Source organism: Saimiri boliviensis, chromosome 16 (assembly GCF_048565385.1).
Source record: "Saimiri boliviensis isolate mSaiBol1 chromosome 16, mSaiBol1.pri, whole genome shotgun sequence".
Taxonomy (NCBI): Eukaryota; Metazoa; Chordata; class Mammalia; order Primates; family Cebidae; genus Saimiri; species Saimiri boliviensis.
The window spans coordinates 85173008-85197015 of record NC_133464.1 but is presented as its reverse complement, the minus strand read 5'-3'; the positions used below and the strand labels follow the sequence as shown (position 1 = coordinate 85197015).

The window sequence follows — 24008 nt, the reverse complement described above, 5'->3', positions numbered from 1 at the left end:
AAGTAGTGTTAGCTGGGCATGGTGGCACAAGCCTGTAGTCCCAGCTAATAATGATAATCATAATAATTGTAAATTAGAGTGGATGCCCAATGTGTTCAGAGGATCTCCCTCCACTCCCTAATCCATGGCTCATCACCACCCTTCTGTCTTCTCAGCTGAGGCACCAGGGCTGTGGTTTCCTAGCGGGAAGGGAGAAACTACTGCCTCCTGAGGATGACTCTGCCACTGATCTGTTCCCTCTGAACCCACGTTGACCCTCATGACACCTTCCTTTCTCTCCCTCCCTCCTCCTCGTCTCTCAGCCTCAACATCATCTGACTGGCTTTATTCTCCAAACCCACTGCAGGGCCAGATAGCTCTACCACGTTCTCAGGAGGATTGCAGGATGCATCACTGGCGACTTTGGCCATTTCAGATTCCAGCTTCATTTGTAATTGTATATGTTAGGTTGTAGATAGCTTTGTGGTAGTGGACCGAGCATAGAAAGTCAACACCAAGACCAAAGTATGCCAAATTGCAGGGTCTTTTTTGCTGGCGGCCACAGAGAACTGGCGTCTCTCCAACCTGTGGTCCCGAAAGGAGGGCATCAAGACCTTTTATACCCCTAAAACCACCTCGGGGGTGAGGATGAGGAGCAGGGATGGGGATGAGGGGTTTCCGACATTCTGAGGGCTAGTGATTCTGTAAATCACCTCCTGGGTGGAGATGAGGGTGAGGGGCTCCAGACATTCCGAGGGCCGGGGGACTTTTGACATTCTGATTGTTACTTAAGTGGTTCACAAAAGTCAAGATAAGCATTTCTTCACACATTGTCTGGGTAGGGTGGAAATTACAGTCCTTAATTACTTATTACAAGTTGCAGGGGCCAAGACGGTGGCGTGGGTTTGGACTGCTTGCCTGTCACATTAGGGTTACAGAGAGCAGTGCTAACAGAAAGCCGAGGTTTGGTTGAGGTATGCAGTTTTATGGGGCTTTTACCACGTCACAGTTTTATGGGAACATTGGTACAGGAGTATTTAGTAATTCGTGGATTGGAAAAGGTCTCAGGACTTTTCTCAGAATCTGTGACAATCTCAGTGAATACTCGACTTCAGTATGACTGGTGTGTAGGACCACTGAGGAATGCGGATGAAGGGGGGCTCGCTGTTCCCGAAGGCATTAGTGCTTCATCCTAAGCTCCAGTGAAACCTCTGAATCGGAGAGCAGTGAAGTCGAATGTGCACTTTGGAAGGAGCACTCCAGTTGTCATGGAGAATGGATCAAAGGCAGTAGAGAAGGCAGGGAAGGGTACCTTGAAACCTAGCTTCACCTTCGTGACTTGTTTAACTCTGTTTTGAAAAGGCTCAATTAGTTTTACTTGAGAAACATTTCTGAAAAGTCTAACATCAAAGAAAAGAGGCTATGATTCAGCGTTTAGGCTATGGAGCCAGACTGCCATTTAACCTTGTATGAATTACTTAATTTCTATATGCTTCAGTTTCTTCATTTGTAAGGTGGGAGGAGTTACATTGTAGCATCTCCCATTTTAACAAGTATCGAATTCAGTCCATATAAGGCATTTAGAAGGTTTCTGACTTCTTCGTAAATAGCAGCTTCCATCATCATCATCCCTGCAACGCACCCTCTTAACCAGACCCCCACTGAGGGCAAGTCAGGAAGACCTCAGGAAAATGGAGGTCACTGGTCAGGATCTTGAACCTGCTTCTCACAGCCCCCTAAGAAAACACCAGAAAGGAGCCCTAAGCAGGCAGGAGACTCCAGGCTGAGGCTATTTCTGCTGTTTCTGTGGAGAACGTTCTCTGCACGCAGCCATGGCTGCTCAGAAGTGGCGTGTGCATTCCAGGATGCTAATAGCCCTCCTGGCACTCCCGGTGGCTGCCTGCCTAGCCCTACTGGTGGCGTTTATGAAGGAAAGAAAGGCAAGTGACTGTACCTTTCCCATGAAAATCTTCCTTTTGAAGTATTGGATCGAGTATAAAAGTTAACACCAAGACAAAATTATGCCAAATTGCAGGGTCTTTATTGCCAGCGGCCATGGGGGACTCATGTCTCTCCAACCCGTGGCCCTGAAAGGAGGGTGACAAGACCTTTTTATGCCCGTAAACCACCTCCGGGGTGAGGGTGTGGGATGGGGATGGGGCTGAAGGGATTCAGACATTCTGAGGGCCAGGGGATTCCGTAAATCACCTCCCGGGCAGAGATGAGGGTAGGGGACTCCAGACATTCCAAAAGCTAGGGGACATGTCACTTCGATTGTTACCTAAGGGGTCTACAGAAGTCAAGATAAACGTTAGTTTACACATCGTCTGGGTAGCGGTGGAAATTACAGATCTTAGTTACTTATTACAAGTCGCAGGGGCCAGGATGGAATTAGCTTGGGCTGCTTATTCTGGTCATTACTGGTAAGCAAAGGCAAGCAATTCTGGCATTTATTGATAAGCAGAGGCAAGCAGCTTTACATAGTGGTTATTTTTCAGAGCAAGCTAGCTGTTTATAATTACAGAAGCTAAGGCCAGCAGTCATTGTGGGAGGATGGGGCAGCCGTTACAACTTACTCTGAAAAACAGCTTTGTCTTGTATAAAATGGCGTTGCTCAGTTTCTAACTCTAGGCCAGCTATAGCACACTGTCATTCAACACTTTAGCTCTTAATGAAAACTGCATATAAAATATTCTCTTTATTATTATTATTATTATTTTTGGAGATGGAGTCTTGCTCTGTTGCACATGCTGGAGTGCAGTGGCGCCGACTCAGCCCACTGCAACCTCTACCTCCCGGGTTCAAGCAATTCTCCCATCTCAGCCTCCCAAGTAGCTGGGATTACAGGTGTGTGCCACTATGCCCAGCTAATATTTATATTTTTAGTAGAGACGGGGTTTTACCACGTTGTCCAAGCTTGTCCTGAATTCCTGACCTCAAGTGATCTGTCTGCTTTGGCACCCAAAAGTGGTGGAATTATAGGTGCAAGCCGCCATGCCCAGCAGATATAAAATATTCTAAAATGTTAATCTTGGTGAAACAGTATGAGTGTGCTCTCTCCATACTGGAATGCATTTGAATGTGTGTATTTTGGCAACATTTGAAGTCACTTAAAATCGTCTCATTCCTATCCCAAGGCGAAGGTGATAATAAGGGTGGAAGTGAATAATAGCCTTGAAGCCAGCGGAAACTTTCTTAATGAACTGTCTGGCCATAGGAAAGATGCATATATACTACATTTGATAAGAAACTTAATTAAGTGTACCTCAAGAATTCCTTTTTGCATTTAGAGACTTGCAACTAAAAAGAAGCTCAGTGTAGCTGATACATTTAAATGACTTCCTTTTCTGAAAATTTTCACTTAATATTATGTGACCGTTTTTCAGAGTTAGAATTTGGTTATATGCAATTTTTAGGGACTAGGCAAATCAAAGATTTGTTGTTGTTTTTTTTTTCTTGAGGGGGGCAGTTACAGTTGATTTACTTGAAAATTGCAGGTTTACTATAAAAATCAAAATACTTATAAAATATATTACAGGCTACTTTATTCTCTGTTTCGTTAGACACAGAGTAATTTTAATTTAAGAATATTCTAAACTCTGTTCTTCTTTGTAAATAACATCAAGTTCAAGAATCGTGTCTACACGGGACAAACGATACTGTGGTATAGGCTGGTTCCCCTCATAGGGCTAATACATGAACTGGCTTCTGGATGACCAGTAAGGAGGTCTTTTTTATTCTCTCTCTCTCTTACTTCTCTAAGAAGTGCTCTTGGCCTCGGTGCACACCTTGCCCAGCTTCCTCTCCTAACCTAGCTGGCTTCCCTGGTTGCCTGGGGTCTTCCTCTTGAGAGCATTCACTTAATAAATCACCTGATTGAGAATCTGCATCTCAACCTGCCTCCAGCGAACCTGACATGTGTTAATGTCAACCTAAATAACAAACAAGGAGAGGCTCCCAAAGAAAAGGTGTTCATTTGTGAATAGAGCATTGCAATGGGAATATGAGCGTTACGTAATTGTTCTGAAATGATTATCTTTGGCTACAAAGATCAGTAACAAGAGTAACACCAGCATGAGATTGGACAGGCAGATGTCCTCACTGAAGTATTTAAGGCTGTGGTTTTTGCAATCTTTTGTGAGCATTTTTGTTATCAGCATACAAGCATAAAAAACTCTGTGGCCTTCCCTGGTTCTCTTTGTCGGAGTTTTCCTAACATTAGTGACTCCATTTTGATTTTGACATCTTTCACATATCTAAAGTTGAATAGTTTTCTGACAAACCCATCAGTGTACCTGATCACTTTTTTTTTTTTTTTTTTGAAACATCGTCTCTCTCTGATGCCCAGGCTGGAGAGCAATGGCACAATCTCAGTTCACTGCAACCTCCACCTCCCAGGTTGAAGCAATTCTCCTGCCTCAGCTTCCCACGTAGCTGGGACTACAGGCGAGTGCCACCATGCCCAGCTAATTTTTGTATTTTTAGTAGAGACAGGGTTTTACCATGCTGGCCGCTATGGCCTTGATTTCCTGACTTCGTGATCCGCCTGCCTCGACCTCTCAAATTGCTGGGATTACAGGCGTGAGACACTGCACCTGGCCCCTGATCACTTTTAAATCCCAATTTTTCCAATAGCAATTGCTTAAACAGGTTCCCTGGAAAACAGACTCCGAGTCGGAGACATGCGCGCCATGTATTAGAACCCACTTTGAAAAAAACCCTATAGGAGAGCAAAGGCGGCAAAGTGGGCAGAAGGAGATGTTGACTAGCCCTGTAGCTGCCACAGAGCTGGAGGCCTGCAGGGCTGTTCCCAAACCTAGTCAGGGGACTGGGCTTTTGTCCAGTGCACTGATGAAGCGTAGGAGTGTGTTTCTCACGGGGACACACAGCCACGGGCGATGCAGCTCACTGCAGTGTAAAGATTCTCATCATCAGCCGTCACTCCCGCAACTGCAGGAAGGAGTGCCTTGGTTCTGAAGGGTGACAGGGTGACTTAGCACCAGAGTCCACCCCTCGCATCACTCAGATCCTCTTGCTTTGTTTGCCTAATTTAGGAACAGCTCCCCCAAGGGCTTGATTGATCTCTTTTCCTGGGGAACTGCTGAAGGAGTATCAATGACTGGAACCGGAGCCTCCCCTTGTGCAGATGGTCTTGGGACTGCAGCTGATACTTATCCATCCTTTCTCCCTCCCACCGCCTTCACCTACTCATTCAGCATTCTCTTCATTCTCATCTAACACCCTGGCTGGTCTCAGTAGCCTTGGGGTGACCCTGACATTCAACTCTGAGGAGCCTTAGCCCGAGTCACCAAGCCCTAACCAGTCCCAATGCACTTGTGGTTCATGCATGGCTGAGCATTTGCTGTCACAATGGCCAGAGGAAAACCAGCAAATGCCTTGCTGGTCCACCCGGGTGACAAACATATTCTTCCCAGACAATTACTGTCAGAATGGTGCATCCTGTCCTCACCGTGGTATCTGGTGTGAGGAGGTGAAATGATTGCATAGCAGCTTGAAGATGATTGGGACTCACGTTTCCCCCAGAAGAAGCACTCCCTGCTGGGAGCAGATTTCCAGATCCACAGAGCCCATGGTAATGGGGATGGGAGGCATACACTTCCCAGCTGGCAAACATGACCTCTTCTATGCTCACCGTTGGTTCCCAGAGGCATGTATCCTATCCAGTGGGGATGGAGCGCCGTAATGTTTATTGATTTCGGATGTACACAACTGCATTCTGATGCATCCCCCATCCTAACAGGGGATCTCAAAGTAGGGGCCTCAACAGCAACTTTAAAAGATTGTTCTATCATGCTGTCAGGCCAGCAGCTGCTGTGAAATACAGAAGGTAGCAAGAATAGGGGATCCCAGGGTCATACACCTAGCGCCCCTCCACTTTTGCCGTAAGGTGGGTCATCTGGCTTGTTGCCGTATCCTGTGGGATTCCACATCAGTGGATCACACATTCTGTTAAGTCCTTCAATAGTGATGCTGGCCAAGGTGGAAAAGACAAACCCACCCCGGCCTGTGTGTCAGTTCCCATCAAGATGATGTAACCCCCTGGCCACCCAATAGCCGTTTGATCTTGTTGAGGGACGCTACTACATCCGGGTTCAGCACTGGTGTCTGCTGTGGAGTGTTTAGACATTCAGCAGGGGCTGTAGCTGGACCAACCTTGCCGAGGGGAAGCCTGGCATGGCCTCCCTCCCTGCCACCATTCTGGGCTACTCTATACTCATATGAGCCCATGTGGGAGCCCTGGAGTGGATGGCAATCAGCCAGCTGTGTCAACTGGTTGAGCACCTCTCTCTGGTGCCCCTGCTTCAGTGGACGGTTTGGAGGCTGTTAATGTGGATAAAAGATCTTCCCCCTTGTTGCCCAATAGGTCCATCCACAAGCCTCTTAGACTTACTTCTCTGTCGTCCCTATTCCCTTCCAGCCAAGCCATTCACCACCATCCATGAGACAGTCTATATTCTAACCTCAACCTCGGGTGATTTCTGTTTCCCCAAGAATTAGATACACAGGACCACTGCCTGCAGCTTTGTCTGTGAGAAAGTTTCCTCTCACCACCATCTTTCACGGCCACCCCATTGCAACGTGGCAGCCGGCCTGTGGATTACACCCACAGAGACCTGCCAGGTGTGGCCTCTTTCCTTCCCAGAAGGCTGGCCATAAGAGCTACCCCTGTGTGGCCGGAGCTGGGAGAGGTGTGTTAGTGGTGAGCGATTGGTACTCTGGGTCCCTTGTATATGGAGCTTATGTGTCCCCTCTGCCTGCCCCGTCCCTGGTGCCCCACTTCTGACTTACAGCGATTGCTGCTGGCTCCTGACCTCAGGCTTTGACGCATCTGACAGAGCTCAGGTCATGATGAGAAACTCTGTGCATGGAGTTATGCTGTCCCAAGGCCAGGTGCTGTGCCTCCACCAACACCTAGTAGCACTTAGAGAAGTATTTTACAAACAGCATATGGTTCTCTGCTGCAGATGGCACGTCTGATTCCAAACTCCTGGAGGTCTATGCTGCTTTCTTCCACCGCAGCTTGCCATAAAGACCACATGGCCTCCTTTCCATCGCGGACGCATGTAACCCCATAGGGGCACCGGCAGGTCCATCCCTCAGTGTTTGCAGCCCTGACGCAGAGCCCTGTTCTGGCCACACTAAAGCTGCCATTCTGTGAATGGGTGAATTTTTCCAAGGCCAGAACCTGAAGTGGTCTAAGAGGCATCATTTTTCCTTTAAAGTGGCGGTAGGTGGAAGATACAATCAGAGGTCACTGCTATTCTGGTGATCAGTGTGATTAAATAATATTCCGCTACCGAACTATTTTAAAAGAATAAAAATGTAAAATGTTTAAGTTTTTAATACATGAGCGGAATTAATACTGAAAATAATTTTAGTATAATGGCTCTATTTAAAATATTTTTGTGTGAGTATACGTGAAAAATGCATGAACATTATATAGGTCAATTATGTAATAATTTTAGTAAGTTGGTATTTGATGAGTCTTAATTGATAATGTTATTAATATATAGCATTACAGAGTTCTTCTGATTTGATATGAGTAATGTCTCTAGTAATAATTTTCAGAACTTTGTCAAGATCTAGTATCATCCTCTATAAATATGCCATCTTTGAAATATTAAGATTATCTGGATTCAGAAACCATAAGTTTTATACATACTATGCAATAATAGCAAATGGAATACGTTCTCTGTGCTAATTATTCTGGGAGCATTGTAATTTTCACTTGGAGCTTTGGGGATGAATTTTAAGAAAACACAGGCCTCCGGACACATAGGCTATCTACATATACTGGGGGTGCATCACAACAATTACAAAGTTAATTGGATTGGTTATAAAAGTTATATGTCCAGCCATAATAAAATGGTTTTGTTTGAAATAATTATAGTAACTGAGGCATGATAACCTTTATGAAACTTACAATTCTCATGATGTTAAATCCTTGTAATTGACCCACAATATTTTTACAATCCACCTGTTGTGAGAAAGCCAGCAGGTACAGGAGTCAGATACACCTTAAGAAGTCAGATTCACCATTGCAAGCTCATCCACAGAAGAAAACTATTATATCACTCATGATATTAGGAAAACCTTTATGATGCTAATAAACGGCCCTGTGAAACCCTCATGTGTTAAAAAGTTTTTTGAATAATTGAAAACTACATTTGATGAAACTTTTCTGTTGATACAACCTTCAGAAAATACTGTCCAATTAAACAGGTCACATGTTTGCAGGTATTTTCTGAGTAATAGGCAGATACTTTCTGGATAACAGAACACAAAACCAACAACAAAAGCTTTAAAAAATACATATATATATATATATATATATATATATATATATAGAGAGAGAGAGAGAGAGAGAGAGAGAGAGAGAGAGAGAGTCTACTAAAAATTACATATTAAATCAAGACATAAATCATCTTCATTTGACATTGAAATGACATCAATTTGTATATTTTAAAAGCAGAGATCAACCACAGTAATTTCGATTATATTTTATGAGTCAAAATAATAGCATGCCTTTAATCTACCAGATTGTTCTCAAGTCTTATGTTCAGAAACTATGAATAAATCTTCTCTACCATCTTCCCTGGAGTGTTAGTAAGACCTCAGACTGGAGTAGAGTTGAAGAAGGGAATGCAGGTCTGAAGGAGGAATGGAGGAAGAGAGACAGCAAGGAGAACTTTCGCTGTCAAGACACTGGGTGCAAGGGTCAGAAAGAAACAGGGCTCCATGGACCACTGCTTGGCCCAGGACCCGGTGTCAAAACCAGACAGTGCTGCTGGAGAGCGTTTCAGATGTATTCCACCAAATGTTAGGATGCATCCCAGAACTGTGTTGACCAGCAGTCCCAAGCTGTGAGGAGAAGCCTGATAGGTCATTTGAGTTGATCAGTTGGCAGAGTTGATTGCCATAAAATGTTCCTTGTAGAGCTAAATAAGGCCTATGTTTAATATTCAGTCTGGTTTATATGCTAGCAAAAGGGAAATGCCTCAGCTAGTAGACCTGAAAAGCAAAAGTAGGAACAGTGCTTTTCAGATACTAATCTTCCGCCCAAATCCAACACATTCATCATAGGAAGGTAGAATTTTTGTGACCTCGAGCCCTAAAATACGCTACTCAAAGACAGTGCTTATGGATTAAAATTTACGCTAGAAAATAGAGTAGTGTACTTGGCCGTTGAGATGTAAAATGAAGGAAGTTTCAGCCTATGAATCATGACATATGCATCAGTCATACTATTACAGAAGTAAAAGGGTCTGGAAGTAGTAATATGCAAATCTACCATTTCCCCCTTCATTCGATTCTTTTCTCAGCTGTTCATGGAGTTTCTATTGAAGTTGGCAGGGTCTTTATTAAGAACAGGTATGAGAGATGTATGAAGTATGAGTAAAGATAGAATAATTTAGGTTTTTAATTGTAATGCTATATCCTAGACATGGACATCTATTTGACTAATACATTGTAGATGAGAATACTCTTTATTCTGCCTGCCTTTCGCAAATACATACAATGGAGCCTTTTATGTGTGCCAGACACTACTTTAGGTGCCAGTTATATCATGAGCAAACAGACACCCTTCCTGTCTTCCTGGAGGTGAGTCTAATGAAGATCAGGCAATAAAAAGTAAACGAATAAATGCATCATTATGTCCTAAAAGGAGATTTGTAGGAAATGAACAGGACACAGTTGAAGATTGTACAGGATAAAAGGACAGGAGCAGGAGCTCATGGTAGGCTGAGGTCAGGAGGACAGAGTCGTGGCCACGTGGTATGGACCAGTTTTCTAGGCAGCGGGAACATGTGCAAAGGCTGCAAGATAGAAAAACGATTGTTCCATTTGAGGGATGGAAAGGCTGGTACTGCCAAGAAGGGCAGAGTGAGGTGAGATGGAGCTGGAGGGCCTGGCTGGACCAGATGGAGTGAAGCTTCATCTGACATGCAGTGGAAAGCCACGAGTGACTTTAAACAGGGCAACAATGGTCTTTTCGTTGGGTGCCATGTGGAGATTGGATTAAGGGAGGCAGAGTAGGTGGAGGAGACTCTGAAGAGGCTGCGCCCCCGGTGTTGGAGGGGAATGGCGGCCGTGCAGATGGGGAGACCAGGATGACCACAGTTGTCCTCAAGACGTGCAGGCAGGGCTTGCAAATGAAGTAGACGTGGGGTGGCAGACAAAGGGATCACGATGGCACTCATGCTTCTGAGCCGATCCCTGGGAATGGCTGGTGCCATGGACTGAGAAGGAGCTAGAGAAGGGAAGGGGGAAGTTTGGGAAAAGGGGGGAAAGTTATTGAAAATTACACTACTTTTTAACAAGTTCAGTTCAAAATACCAATAAAGATGTCAAACAGGCAGTTATCAGATTAGAGTCTAGAGTTCAGAGATATTTTAGATAGAGATATGAATTTGGGAACCATCAGCCTATATATAGTATTTAAAGACATGAAAATGAATAGGATTACCTTGAAAGATTAATGGAAGAGAAGAGATGGTCCCAGAACAGATCAGGCAAAATCCACCATTTAGAAGCCAGAGAGAACGAAAAGATTATGAAAGGGCCTGAGAATTACAGTCCAGAAAGATAAAAGGTAAAATTAGGAAACTATTGACTTTAAGAATACAAGAAAAAAGTATTTTCAAGGGGAAATAGCCAATCATTTCAAATAAAATGAAGAGTGAAATAAATTTTAAAAAGTGAAAGAAATAAACTAGGAAAGTGAGTATTGGATTTGGAAGCAAGGAGATTGTGTGATCCCTCTGATTGATATTAGCCAAAGCTAAACATGGCTGACTAACTTCTCAAAATACATCCTTCTATCTAAAGACTTGCCCGTTCTTTAGAAGGGCCTGTTTGATGCAGAAGGAAAATAGGTTAAAAATAGTTGCAAGCATTACTTACCGTGTGGGTGCAATGTATTCTTACTCCAGGGTTTACCTTCATAAGCTGTCCTGCCTTTGCACCTCTTGCTGTGTCTATTATCCAGGACCATTTCAGGTGCAAGTTACAGCAGCCCAAGTGAAAGAAGTTCAAGTGAAGGTGGAATGTATTAATTTATAAAATAAATTAGGCAGTGCTGAATGTAGGATCTCAAATGATGCTGTTAGGATTTCACTCCTACTTTCACACTCTCTTCCTCTTTTCCGTTCTTCCTGATTCCTTCTCTGGCAGGCTCTCTCCAAGTGGCAGAGGGACGAATGTTGGCAATACAATGTTAAGTCCATTCACTTCTGATAGCAGAGGCCAGCTTCTCTCTTGGAGCATTCATATGAATTCTGGGATGACTGACACTGGCTTGCTTGTGTCCCATGACTTCCCAATGACATTCACCGTGTCTGGAATAATGATATGCCCTGACTGGTCAGCATGTGCCCCGTACACACTTGTGTTACTGGAGTTAGGCCCACATGATTGATACCTGGACCACAACCACGTGGGACTGAGGAGTGTTCTAAGTACAGACAGGAAAAGAGTAGGCGCCGACTATAACAGGGTGCAGAAGAAGACAGTAGGCGCCCACTGTCACAGGATACAGAAGAAGACAGTAGGCGCCCACTGTCACAGGATACAGAAGAAGACAGTAGGTGCCCACTGTAATACAATACCGAAGTAGACACAGGGTTGCAGCTGAGCTTCCAGCAGTTCCTCAATATAGCTCTTTGTTAACATTAACTCAGCTCTTAATTGCAGCCTACTACTAACTTAACCACTAGATATGTGGGCACTAAGTCAGACTTGATTTATACTTAGGTATAAATCATGCCAGGAGCTGCAGGAAAGTTGGTAACAAATAACTGGTCTTGGTCAAGAGGCTAGGTATCCATAGTGCTGGTCTCGTTCAGTCGCCATTCCACATCTTGTTTCTGCTAACTTGTTAATGTTTCTGGATGTTGGTATTATTTCTTAGCCAAGTTCTACCTAACGACACCGTAAAAGCTTTAGACTTCTGAGAACACCTAATGCAAACCAGGACAGAACAATGAGAAAAGTCCATCTGAATTGCCTACCTTTGTAAAAATAAGACTGTTTTAAAATGAGCCGATAGCTAAAGTAAAAATCAAAACAAGACCCCAGTCTTATAAGCTAGCACGTGTATGCCTGTGGGGTTGAGCTTTTGTTTGTTTCTTTGCCTTTTAGTCACTTGCTCATTTGAATAAAAGTGGTTTTTTTTCTTTCTTTCTTTTTTTTTTTTCGGGTGTGTTAGATACTTAAAGGGCATTTATTCTGTTGGTTTGGTGTATTTTGTAAGGAAGTTTTTGAAATGACAGAGTTTGCCATTTTAAAAGTCAATCTTATTGTAAACAAGAGAGAATGATTTGATGACCTTTTAATCTAGCTATATGTGTATATAATAAGGGTATATGTGAATTCAAGAATTATGATGATTATAACTGGATGCAATTGATAATTACAATCCATCTATTTTGCTATATTTAGTGTGCTATGCTGAGAAATTTCACTGAAAGATAAAGAACTATTCTTGAAATTATTTGGTTATCCTAAATATAGTCATGAAGTTGGGATGAGTATGGTAAATTTATTAACTTTACTATTATAAAAGAAATATATATATCAATTCTGTGAATCTGAAAAAGTACAAAGGAAATTTGGGAAATATTATTTTAAATGAAAAAAGGTGGACTATAGAAGGAAATTATTAATAATTTTTAGTTTCTTTCCATTATTTTTAATATGGGTATGTATCTTAATATGTATTATATATTCTAACTTTTCATTTGACATTATATCACTAGAATTTCACCAGGAAATTCCCCAGGAAATATGTTGTTCAAACATATTTCACATACCCAAAACACTAGTTTTGTAATACTGTGATAATCTGATGAATTAATCACTCTACTTTTAATCCTTCATTTAATGTCCAGTTTTGCCCCAGTATAGATAATGGTAAATACAATATCTTTAGACACAAATTCTGGTTTTCATTTCTAGTTGTTTCCTATGGGTAAGCTACTAGAATTAGAATTACTATTTTTTTTATGTTCTTTTTACTTAGTGCCCAGTATCTTTCGGGGGTTCATGTTAACTTTCACTTTCAACGTCAGAGAAGCAGCCTGTCTCCTTTTCAAACACTTGGCCAATATTACCTATTATCAGTTTTTAAATTTCCCTTAATCTTTGAAAACTGCTGCAGCAGGAGTGTTTGTCCTCATTTCTTTAATTAAGAGTGAAGCTGAACATTTTTGCTCTGTTTATATGTCAAGTGTATTTCTTTTATGTATATGCATATTCATTGCTTGAGTTTTATTGGATTTTTTTTTCCGTTTTTCCTTCGTTGAAATTATTTCTCTTTTAAGGATATTAACCTTGTCCTATCTTGAAGGTAAACACTTCTCCCAATTTATCTGCCCTGGTGTTCTTTGTGCCACACATCTCCCAGGGCAAGCACCTCCCCCTCTTCCTGCTTTCCGAAATGTTGGCTCTCATTCAGAATGATGTAAGTTACGGTGCAAACAGTGAGGTGGAGAACACACTGAGAATTACTGCCACTAATTAACACCGGATGAGAGGTTTCTTGGACGTATAATGTAAAATAGAGATAAAACTCATTCAGTCATTCTCAGTATTAGCATAACACAGGCAGCCTGAATGTAACCAGCACACTAGCTCACTTCTTCCCTGCCAGCTCACCACCTGCAAAAGCAACCTGTGTCGACTGGATGCCTCTTCTCACTTTTTATTGCCTTATTGCAATCTGTGTGCGTGGGCTTGTTTCTAGAGGCTCCATTTTCTCTTACTTGTCAATTACTCATCACTAGCTCATTTTTTTTGTTATTGTAACACAAAGCTGTGTCACCACAACCTGTAGGTAAGTCCCACTCCCTGTGCATTCATGTGTTCAACAAGCACTTACTGATTGCCCATTATGTGCACATAACTGATACTGGTCACGGTTACGTAGTCACATCATTGTAATTAACTTCTCACATGGGTTACCTTGTCATTTGGAGGGATGATGCAGCATGATGGTGCTTGTTACCTAGCAAGAAATCACCTGTCTAGATATTAGAGTTAGGTGACATGGATTATAAAGACAATTTTTGAAACTGTGGAAAGTAATTTTCCAGGAGTTTTCAGATTAACATCGTATGTACCATAAGACATTTGCTAAGACCCCAGTCAGCAAGCCCTGTGGCCAGCAAGGACCTTACCCAAGGCAGGTGGAATGCCAGCCCTTACACTCAGGTGAATCTCCCATGAAGATTAGAAGAGGGTTTACTCTCTATCTACAGCTGCAAAGAGAATTGGTCTATTGGAAGGTAGATCTTAGAAAACACCACAGAGTGATAAAGCTGTTGAAATATAAAGCTAAGTTTAAAGGACGTGAGTGGTGAATGCAGAAGTCTAAATATGTTTTATTGAAGCCCCAGTGAAAGTGACTGGAGAAAATATAGGGAAGATAATGGTTAAAGAAGCAATTGCCAAGAATTTTCTATAACTGAAGACTTTTCTATTACTTCAAATTTATGAAATAAAATCATTCTGAGCATGGAAAACACCAAAAGTAAAGAGACTTAAAAAATCCCAATGAGGGGAAAAGAAAAAGATGCAACATTAACAAAAAGCTTTGTAGATATTTCTTGAATGACCTGTTGAAAGCAAACTGGTGGAAATGTGTACCAGAAAGACATTAAAAGCGAAAGTGGTGTGCCAAAGTCAGCATCAGACCGATAACTTTAAGCTATATAACTCATTCTTTATTAGATAGAATTAAATTTCTCATTTCTAAAAGGTCTGTTTAGTTCTTTTTCAAACTCACCTTTTCAAAAATCATCTGATATTAACTCCTTTGGACATTATCCATGCATTTATCATCTTTTGTCTCAGAGTCTTGACAATGGCCTACCCAAACTAGGCATGACAGTAAATGTTAGTTGAAATGAAGAATGTCATTTAGCAACATTTACCTTGTAGACACTATGTTTGATTTGCTATGTTTTATGCTATGACAAGAATCAAATAATGTAGCAGACAGACTACCTCTCCTTAAGGTCATTTTGTTTTAAATAACAAACAGGGGATCATGAATTCAGAAGCATGTAAAAGCTGATATTTATGCCAAAGCAAATATAGTGCTTCACCTCTGGAGCCCTACACACGAAAGGATTGATAACTGTCTCTGAGAGATGCCTTGAAAAGCGATCAAAATTAAGTATAGCATCAACATACTCTGAAGGATGGGTATCAGGAGAAATAATGTAGTTTTTTAAATGATGAAATGTGTTTTAATAAAGGAGTCTATGAAAATAAATTTTTTTAAGATACATTAAAAATCAGAATTATTTATCATGGAATATAGATTTTAAGTTCTAATATACATATTTCATTAATTATGTTTTATAAAGGGTTTATAAATAGATCACAAAGTGCTATGCATAATTCCAGTGCAATTTCTTACCAATATGAATCCACTATGCAGTTGTTTTATCTCCAAGTGCTGAAGTTTGATATTCTTCTTTTTTTCCTTTTTCTCTCTTTTTTCTTTTTTTTTTTTTTTTTGAGATGAAGTCTCGCTCTGTCTCCAGGCTGGAGTGCAGTGGCACAATCTTGGTTCACTGCAACCTCTGCCTCCCGGGTTTAAGTGATTCTCCTGCCTCAGCCTCCCGAGTAACTGGGACTACAGGTGTGCACTACTGTGCCCAGCTAATTTTTTATGTTTCTTTTTATTTTTTGGTAGAGAGGGGGTTTCACCGTGCTGGCCAGGATGACCTCAATCTCTTGACCTTGAGATTCACCCACCTCGGCCTCCCAAAGTGCTGAGATTACAGGCATGAACCACCGCGCCCAGCCTTTGATATTCTTCTCAAGCTTAATTTGAGTATAGACCAAAAAGAAGCTGGTTGAACCAGACAGCCTCTGAAAGTCTCTGCTGGCTTTCTAGCTAAGTTATATAGTTTTAAATTATCTTTAAATTTAAATGTAACTTTCTATTAGTATCTGATAAAAATGAAAGCCACTGTGAGTTGTGAGAAATATAAACTAACATTCTATTAAACAACAAAATCAACTTTTTAGAAAAATATTTAAATTGAGTGTTTCACCTAGTGATTTAACTTACGCTTATCTAGAGTAAAAGAACTTCTTTATGAAATGCAGTGAACACCGGTAGATGTCACTTAAAAACATTAAAGAAGGCTATCATAAAACACAATATAAAAAGAAATACGGCTGACAATTTAAAAAAAAAAAATAGATTGGTAAATACAGCTCAAATATGGGAGGACTAGAAAGCAGGTTGCCAGCTTCCGAAAGCCAGCGCAGGTGAAGTAGGGTCCAGCTTCTTAAGGTGTCAGCACAGCAGGGCGCAGATGTCAGGCGACTCAGGCGCCAAAGACACCACATTCCCCAGGATCCCCTTTTCTGGGAGAACCTCACCAGACTGAGTCCTAAACAACTAATCACAATAAACGTACCCTGTTTATGCATAGGCTTCAAATTAACTTATAAACAGTTGAGGAAATTCTGAAGTAACTCTCAACCCGTTTTATTGCTTATTGTATGCTGAAATAAAAATGTCTGGGTATTTTTCCATTCAACATTTGGGTGTAATTAATTCAGCAAATGTTTATTGAGCACATACTATATGTCGGTGGCTGTTCTAGGGGATGAGGGTACAATAAAATAACAAAACAGTTGAAAACCTCAACCTCTTGGGGCTTATATATGCTGAGGTGAGCATTTACAGTAAAATAAGTAGGTAAAATATATAGTATGTCTGCGGAGTTAAGTGCTACAGAAAAAAAAAAAAAGACCAGGAAGGGGCATAGGAGCTCTGTGGTGGTGTTGCTGGGGCCTGTTATTTAAATTGGATGATCGCGAAGATCACTGACACGCGATCTTTGAACAGAGTGAGAGGAGCCATGCAGGCAGGGGGAGACCTTCCAGGTAGAGGGAATTATAGCTGTACAGTCCCTGAGGTGGGATCGCACTCGAGGAACTCCTGGCCAAGTAAAACCATGGTGCCTGGAGCAAGAGGGGTCAGGGCAAGAGGGACTGGAAGAAGGCAGGGAACCATGTCTGCCGGGGTGAGAGGTTTGGTTTTTACTCTGAGTGAAATAGGACGCCACAGGAGGGTTTGCTGCAGAGGTGAGGCGTGAACCGATGCATGCTCTGATACCTCTATGTTAGACATGGACTGCAGGAGATTTAGAGGCACAGGCAGGGAACAGTCAGGTGGCTGTTGCAGTGACCCAGGTGAAAGATGACGTCAGAGGTGCTGATTTAGGGGACCTATGGGCTGTCCTTGTAACAGGAATGCTATCAGCCCTCCGGCAAATCGTGACAAAATTGTTTTAAATGAATACTGAAGTTTTCTTGATAGTACGTAAGGGTGAACAAAAGCATCGTCTAATAGAAAGAATTGCACTCTCCTAGTCTGTCCTTTCCAGAAACTGTGGAGCTGCCACCATTATTTCAGATGACACGCACTTTGAAATCAGTGTAATAGAGGGAAGTGGTTGAGAGTGTCCAGAGAAGGCTTCTTTGAGGAGACGGCATGTGTGCTGCTACTGAAGGATGAGCAGGACCAGCAGGCAGAGACCAAATCCAGGACGAAGTTTCCGGGGAGAGAATGAGTGTGTCTGTTGAAGAGCATCAGCTCTAGCAAAGGACGCAGTAGCAGATGAAGTCAAAGACGTCAGCAAAGGCCGTCTCATATAGGGTCTTGTAGATAACAGAGGCATTAGGACCTGTCACCGTCCAATCATTGTTCTGATGGCAAACAGCCATCAGGAGGTTCGGAAAAATAGAGTGACAGGAGCTTACTGACATTTTACGCATTGGCTGCTGGGTGGGGAATGGTTTCCAAGAAGGGAAAGAATGAACGTGGATTTTTCAGCAGTGTCACTAGTGCAGGAGCAATGGAAATGGAAATGTGGCGATGTAGACAGATTTGCGGTATGTATAGAAGGTAGAATTGATAGGACTTGCTGATGTGGGCTTGAGGGGAAGAGAGAATCATCAGGGATAACATCTGGTACTATGGCTTGAGCCACTGGTTCTAATATAAGGAAGACTGGAGGAGCTCAAAGAAATGAGGCAGTGAATAATGCCCTTATGAAACCATTAAACATTTAGGGGTTGAATAATGTTGACTGTCAGTCCTGGCTATTTGAAAAAATACTTACGTGATGAATAGCCTAATTTTAGATCATCAGTTAGAATATGTGAAAATGCCTATTGTTAAATCGGAAGGAGATTTAAAGATTTGTTTTAACCATAACTTATTTTTAATAAGGACAACTCCGTATCATCCCTAAAAATAAATGTATGACTTTTGCACAAAAATCCCAGAGAGGAGTATTTATATTTTGATTCATCATTTTACTACATTTACATTTTGATTCATCATTTTACTACATTTACAATCAGGAGAGTCTTCATAATCTCCAGTTTTAACTGTATAGCTAAAAAGTACTTTGGTTCTTTGTATAAAGGGAAAAATGATTAATTTTTAAATTTTTTAAATTTTTTGTAAAGCTGAAATTGTTGCTAAAATTCTTACTCTAATTTACGTAACGCAATGAGCATTTGTAAAGATTCGTATACACACACATATACACACATATATTGACTTTTTTAGGGTAGGTTAGTACTTGGGAACTTTTATTCCAAGCAGAGGTTAGTGTGGTATCTTGTAAAGAGGGTTTTGAATTCCGAGTAAATTAGTAGCCGAAGAAATAATAATTCAATCACCTGACATAAAATCAAATAAATAGATTCCTTTTTGAAGATATACATACCAGCTTGATTTTTCTCCCAATTAACCTTTTTAGAACTTGGTGATTTGATTATTTTAGGTTAATGCTTCAATTCCAAGTTTAACCCTGAAGAATCCTGATAGATACACGGATATTGAATTTATCCACATCCAAAAATATGATTACTAGATTTCAAATAAGTTTATCATATGTAAAATACTTTAAATGACAGATTAAATATCTCCCTGTGATTGAAACACAGTGACATATTTCAAAATAATATTTAATTCTCCTTTTAAAAATCATTAATTTTGAAAATTTATGACTGAGATGAAAAATGTTTGCAGGCTCATAGTAAATCAGTATTAACAAACAAGTTGCCTCCCTCATTCCCTCTCTCTATCTCTTTCTCTCTCCTCTCGCGACGCACCCGGTGGCAGATGGTACGTGAGCAGTACACTACAGCCACAGAAGGCACCCACATAGAGAGGCCAGAGAATCAGTATGTCTACAAAATTGGCATTTATGGCTGGAGAAAGCGTTGCCTCTACTTGTTTGTTCTTCTTTTACTCATCATCCTCGTTGTGAATCTTGCTCTTACAATTTGGATTCTTAAAGTGATGTGGTTTTCTCCAGTAAGTATCGTTTTCTGGTAAGCATATTCTTGTTTTGTTCACTATATCACTTTGTCTATATTGTATTGATAGGAGTTTCCTTTAATGTATATTTGTTTCTTTGCTGTCTGGATCAGATTTCAGGAACAAAATATATATGTAGCATTTACATTTTTCCCTTTTCCTTAAACCTCATTGTAAACTATAATCTGTTGCTTTTGTGTGTTTTTACTGTAAATTTTTTTATTAGTCATCTCTATATAGTGGGAATATCATAATAGTCTTTAGTTTGTGATTGACTGAGTCAAGATGATTTACTGATATCAGTTTGTAGAACTGTATAAGTCAGTTTTCCTAATTTCATTAATTCATAAATATTTACCTTAAATGCCATTCTCATTTTTAATTGTTTTTATTTACAGAGGTAATCAAGTTACACTCTTTCATTTTTAAAAACCCCATGCTGATATACAGTAAATTCACGTACACACTTCAGCATTTGCCAACACATTTAGTAACTACAACATCAACAATCTTAAGAAATTCATATTCTATTTTAAACATTCTTGTATTTTAAAGATCGCTACATAATCTTATATTCTCTGATAACATTTTGTGTACTTTTGCAAAAATACTTAATGTAGCATGTCTTAATTCTGTGAGACAGCTACAGTGAGTTAATAATATTGCAGAGAACGTCGCAGGCAGGTCAGTCTGCTGCTTACACGCATCTGAAGGTGTGGTATGTGTACAGCTTCTTTCTAAAAACAGTACTTGAAGCCACTTCACTTTCAATGCAATCATTTCTATCCCACTATAGTTAGCCAGCAGACACATTATTTTATTGACATCATAAATAAATATGTTTTTACATATGCCAAGAGGTAAAATACAAATCAAATCAAAATATAGTTTGAAACTATGTTAGTATTTTATATTAATATAAATGTAATGAATATAAGAATATAAGCTTTTATAAATTACATATAAATATTATAAATATATAAATACATATGAACAATTATATAAATATATTCAAATTAATCCAATTTAAGTTGTGATTTCTTGGCTAAAATTTATAAAATCACTATTTCTACAGCATCACAATAATATTTAGTTCCATTGGGCAAGGTTACTTCATGAAAGTAGCACAACTAACAGGATGTATGTTTTTGCACATCATATACATTTTAATATCTAAATGTAAAATATTTGAATATTTTTTGGAAACTGAAGCAGTGTTAAAGTCCTCAAATTACAAAACAAGGGATTTTTCAGTAAGAACTCTGAACAGAGAGCCCTGCATCAGCCTGCTGTATGTCCCTCAGTTAGACAGAAGGTTAAGAGAAGCAGTGTCCTGGGAAGGAGGCCCATGGAAGGGTCCAGAAGTGAGGAGAAGCCACCCACAGCCCAGCACATGCTGAGCAAGGACAGACTTTATCTGGAATGAATGATGTGCATTATTTCGGAAATATGGGTGAATTACTTTTGTAAACTATGTGACTGTAAAGTGACAATATCTGCTTTATACTCTTGTCATATAGGATCTAAAACAACTTGGAGATATTATAAATTTAGATTAAATTAAGTTGTGCTGGCAGCTGAATCCACTTCACTGATGGAGAAAGGCTCCCCACAGAGGTCAGCAGACTTTCCTGCCATCGCCACAGCTGCCCATTTCCTGCCCTTTCTAGTGAGATATGGTCACTGACTGTGGCATTTTCTTCTGCCTTATGAGCCTGTTGCTAATTGCTAGTGAGTAGGATTCTTTAGTGCTGCCTTTAACAAAATAAGAAAAACTACCACTAATATTTATGGAATCAAAAGGCAAGATACCCAAAGGCACTAACATACAGAAAATGCCAGGCCTTAATTGGAAGATGCTGGCTAGACTTTGGGTCATTATTCTCAAAGTGGAATGACATAAATGTTCATAGGTGCATGAGTTTGATCTCTTGCTTTTGGAATTATCTCCTATGTTTTGAAACAGTAAATTGTAAATTAATGTTTGCTTTAATTCTTACTGATTTGAAAGATTTTAAAATATATGATTTCATGTTCTATTTATTTTAAATTTTATTTCAAGAACAATTTACACAAGATCTACCCTCTTAACAGATTTTGATTGTACAATATGATATCGTAAACAATAGGTACAATGTTGTACAGCAGATCTTTAAAACTTACTCATCGCCGGGCCTGGTGGCTCACGCCTGTAATCCCAGCACTTTGGGAGGCTGAGATGGGTGGATCACGAGGTCAAGAGATCAAGACCATCCTGGTCAACATGGTGAAACCCGTCTCTACTAAAAATACAAAAAATTAGCTCGGCATGGTGGTGTGTGCCTCTAATCCCAGCTACTCAGGAGGCTGAGGCAGGAGAATTACCTGAACCCAAGAGGCGGAGGTTGCAGTGAGCTGAGATCGCACCATTGCACGCCAGCCTGGGTAACAAGAGCAAAACTCCGTCTCAAAAAAAAAAAAAAACTTACTCATCCTGCTTGATTGATTGAAATGTGAAGCCCATTGATTAACAGCATCCATTCTCACTTCCTCAGCCCCTGGTAACCATCCTTCTACTCTTTGTTCAATGAGTTTGCCTACTGTAGATACCTCATACAAGTAGAAGCATGCAATATTTGTCCTTTTGTGCTTATTTCGCTTTCCATAATGTCCTCAAGGTTTACCCATGTTGTCTCACATTGCAGAATGTTTTTCTTTTTTAAGGCTGAATAATATTCTACTATATGGGTATACATTTTCTTTATTCATTTGTCATCTGTGGACATTTAGATTTTTTCCACATCTTGATTGACTACTATAAATAGTGCTATGAGGAACATAAAAGTGCAGATATCTCTTCCAGTTCCTGATTTCCATTGTTTTGGATAAACAACAAACTATCTGAAAAGGAAATTAGGAAGGCAATCCCATTTTCAATAACATCCAAAAAAATGCAGTATCTAGAAATAAACTTAACTAAGAAGGTGAAAGTCTTGTACAATGAAACCTACAAAATACTGATGAAAAAATTAAAGACAAAAATGAGAAGACATCCCATGCTCATCAATTAGAAGACTTAGTATTAATAAAACGTACATACTATCAAAAGTGATCTATAGATTCAGTGCAATTCCCATCAAAATCCCTATGTTATATTTTTTAAAGAAATGGAAAATTCAAAAATTTTCTATTTTTTTATTTTTTTGTTCTATTTTGGATTGTTTTAAGAAAACAATCCAAAAATTTCTATTTTGGATTGTTACATTATATTTATATTTTTTCAAAACAATCCAAAAATTTATATAGAACCACAAAAGACCTGAAACAGCCAAGTCAGTCTTGAGAAAGAAGAACAAAGCAAGAGGCATCACACTTTCTGGTTTTGAAATATATTACAAAGTTATCACAATTTAAATGGTATGGTACTTGCATAAAGAACAGCATATAGAGCACTGGAATATGATAGAGATCCCAGAAAAAAAAATCCATGCATGTGTGATCAACTGATCTTTGACAAAGGTGCCAAGAATATCGAATGAGGAAAAGATAGTCTGTTCAACAGATGGTGCTGGGAAAACTGGATTTTCACATGCAAAAGAATGAATTTGGACTCTTATCTTAAACCATACCTAAAAATCAATGCAAAATGGATTAAAGATTTAAACATAAGTACTAAAACTATAAAACTTCTAGAAGAAAATATTTGGGGGAAAGCTTCATGGCATTGGTCTTGGCAATGATTTCTTGACTATTAAAAGCACAGGCAACCAAAGCAAAGATAGACAAATGGAACTACATCATACTTAGAAAGTCTGTGTGCTGCAAAGAAAATAATCAGCAGAGTGAAAAGGCAACCTGTGAGACAGGAGAAGATATTTGCAAACTGGATATCTGATAAGGGGTTAATTTCCAAAATATATAAAGAACTCCTATAACTCAAGAGCAAAAAGACAATCTGATTAAAAAATGGGCAATACATCTGAATAGACATTTCTCCAAAGAAGACATGCAATGGCCAGTGTTCAGCATCATAATCATCAGGGAAATACAAATCAAAACCATGGTAAGATACCACCTCACACCTGTCAGGATGGCTATGATCAAAAAATGAAAGTCAACAAATAGTGGCAAGGATGTGGGGAAACTGGAACCCTTCTGCACTGTTGGTGAGAATGCAAAATGGTTCAGCCACTATGGAAAAATATACGGAAATTCCTTCAAAAATTAAAAATCAAACTACCATATGATCTAACAATTCTGCTCTTAGACATTTATCCAAAAGAATGGAAATCATTTTCTTTTTTATTTTATTCATATATAAAACAATGTATTTTCTTGAACATTAGCATGCCTAAGATGTAATGTGTCTATACAAGAACTTCTTTGAGTACCTTGACGCTGAAATGGTAAAGTTAAATAGGGCTTTGAGCATTTGCAGAGGTCTTAATAATTTTGAATTTGTCACAATTAGCAAATAATTCTCTGCCCAAACTCAGTTTAATTGCTTATCTATCACCCAGTCAGTTGTTAGTCAGAATATAGGGAAAACCGTAATTTTACAAATTAACCAAGTTTAGCATTGCTTTCTCTGTTCAGATCCTCAACAGTGTAGCCATGGCATCTTTATTATTTTATATATACTGTCATTGCAACACCTCATCATGCT

The 24008-nt window shown here is 39.9% G+C and overlaps 1 protein-coding gene across 3 annotated transcripts in view; it reads left to right on the top strand.

Moving 5' to 3' along the window:
- The window catches only part of SGCG (sarcoglycan gamma), a 139485-nt gene that overhangs the window by 28475 nt on the left and 87002 nt on the right, over window positions 1-24008 (top strand). For all 3 annotated transcript variants that reach the window (XM_010335579.3, XM_003919756.4, XM_039473114.2), the window contains exon 2: window positions 19166-19360. In XM_010335579.3, the coding sequence (XP_010333881.1) occupies window positions 19166-19360 (195 nt within the window). The remainder of the gene's footprint in view (window positions 1-19165; window positions 19361-24008) is intronic.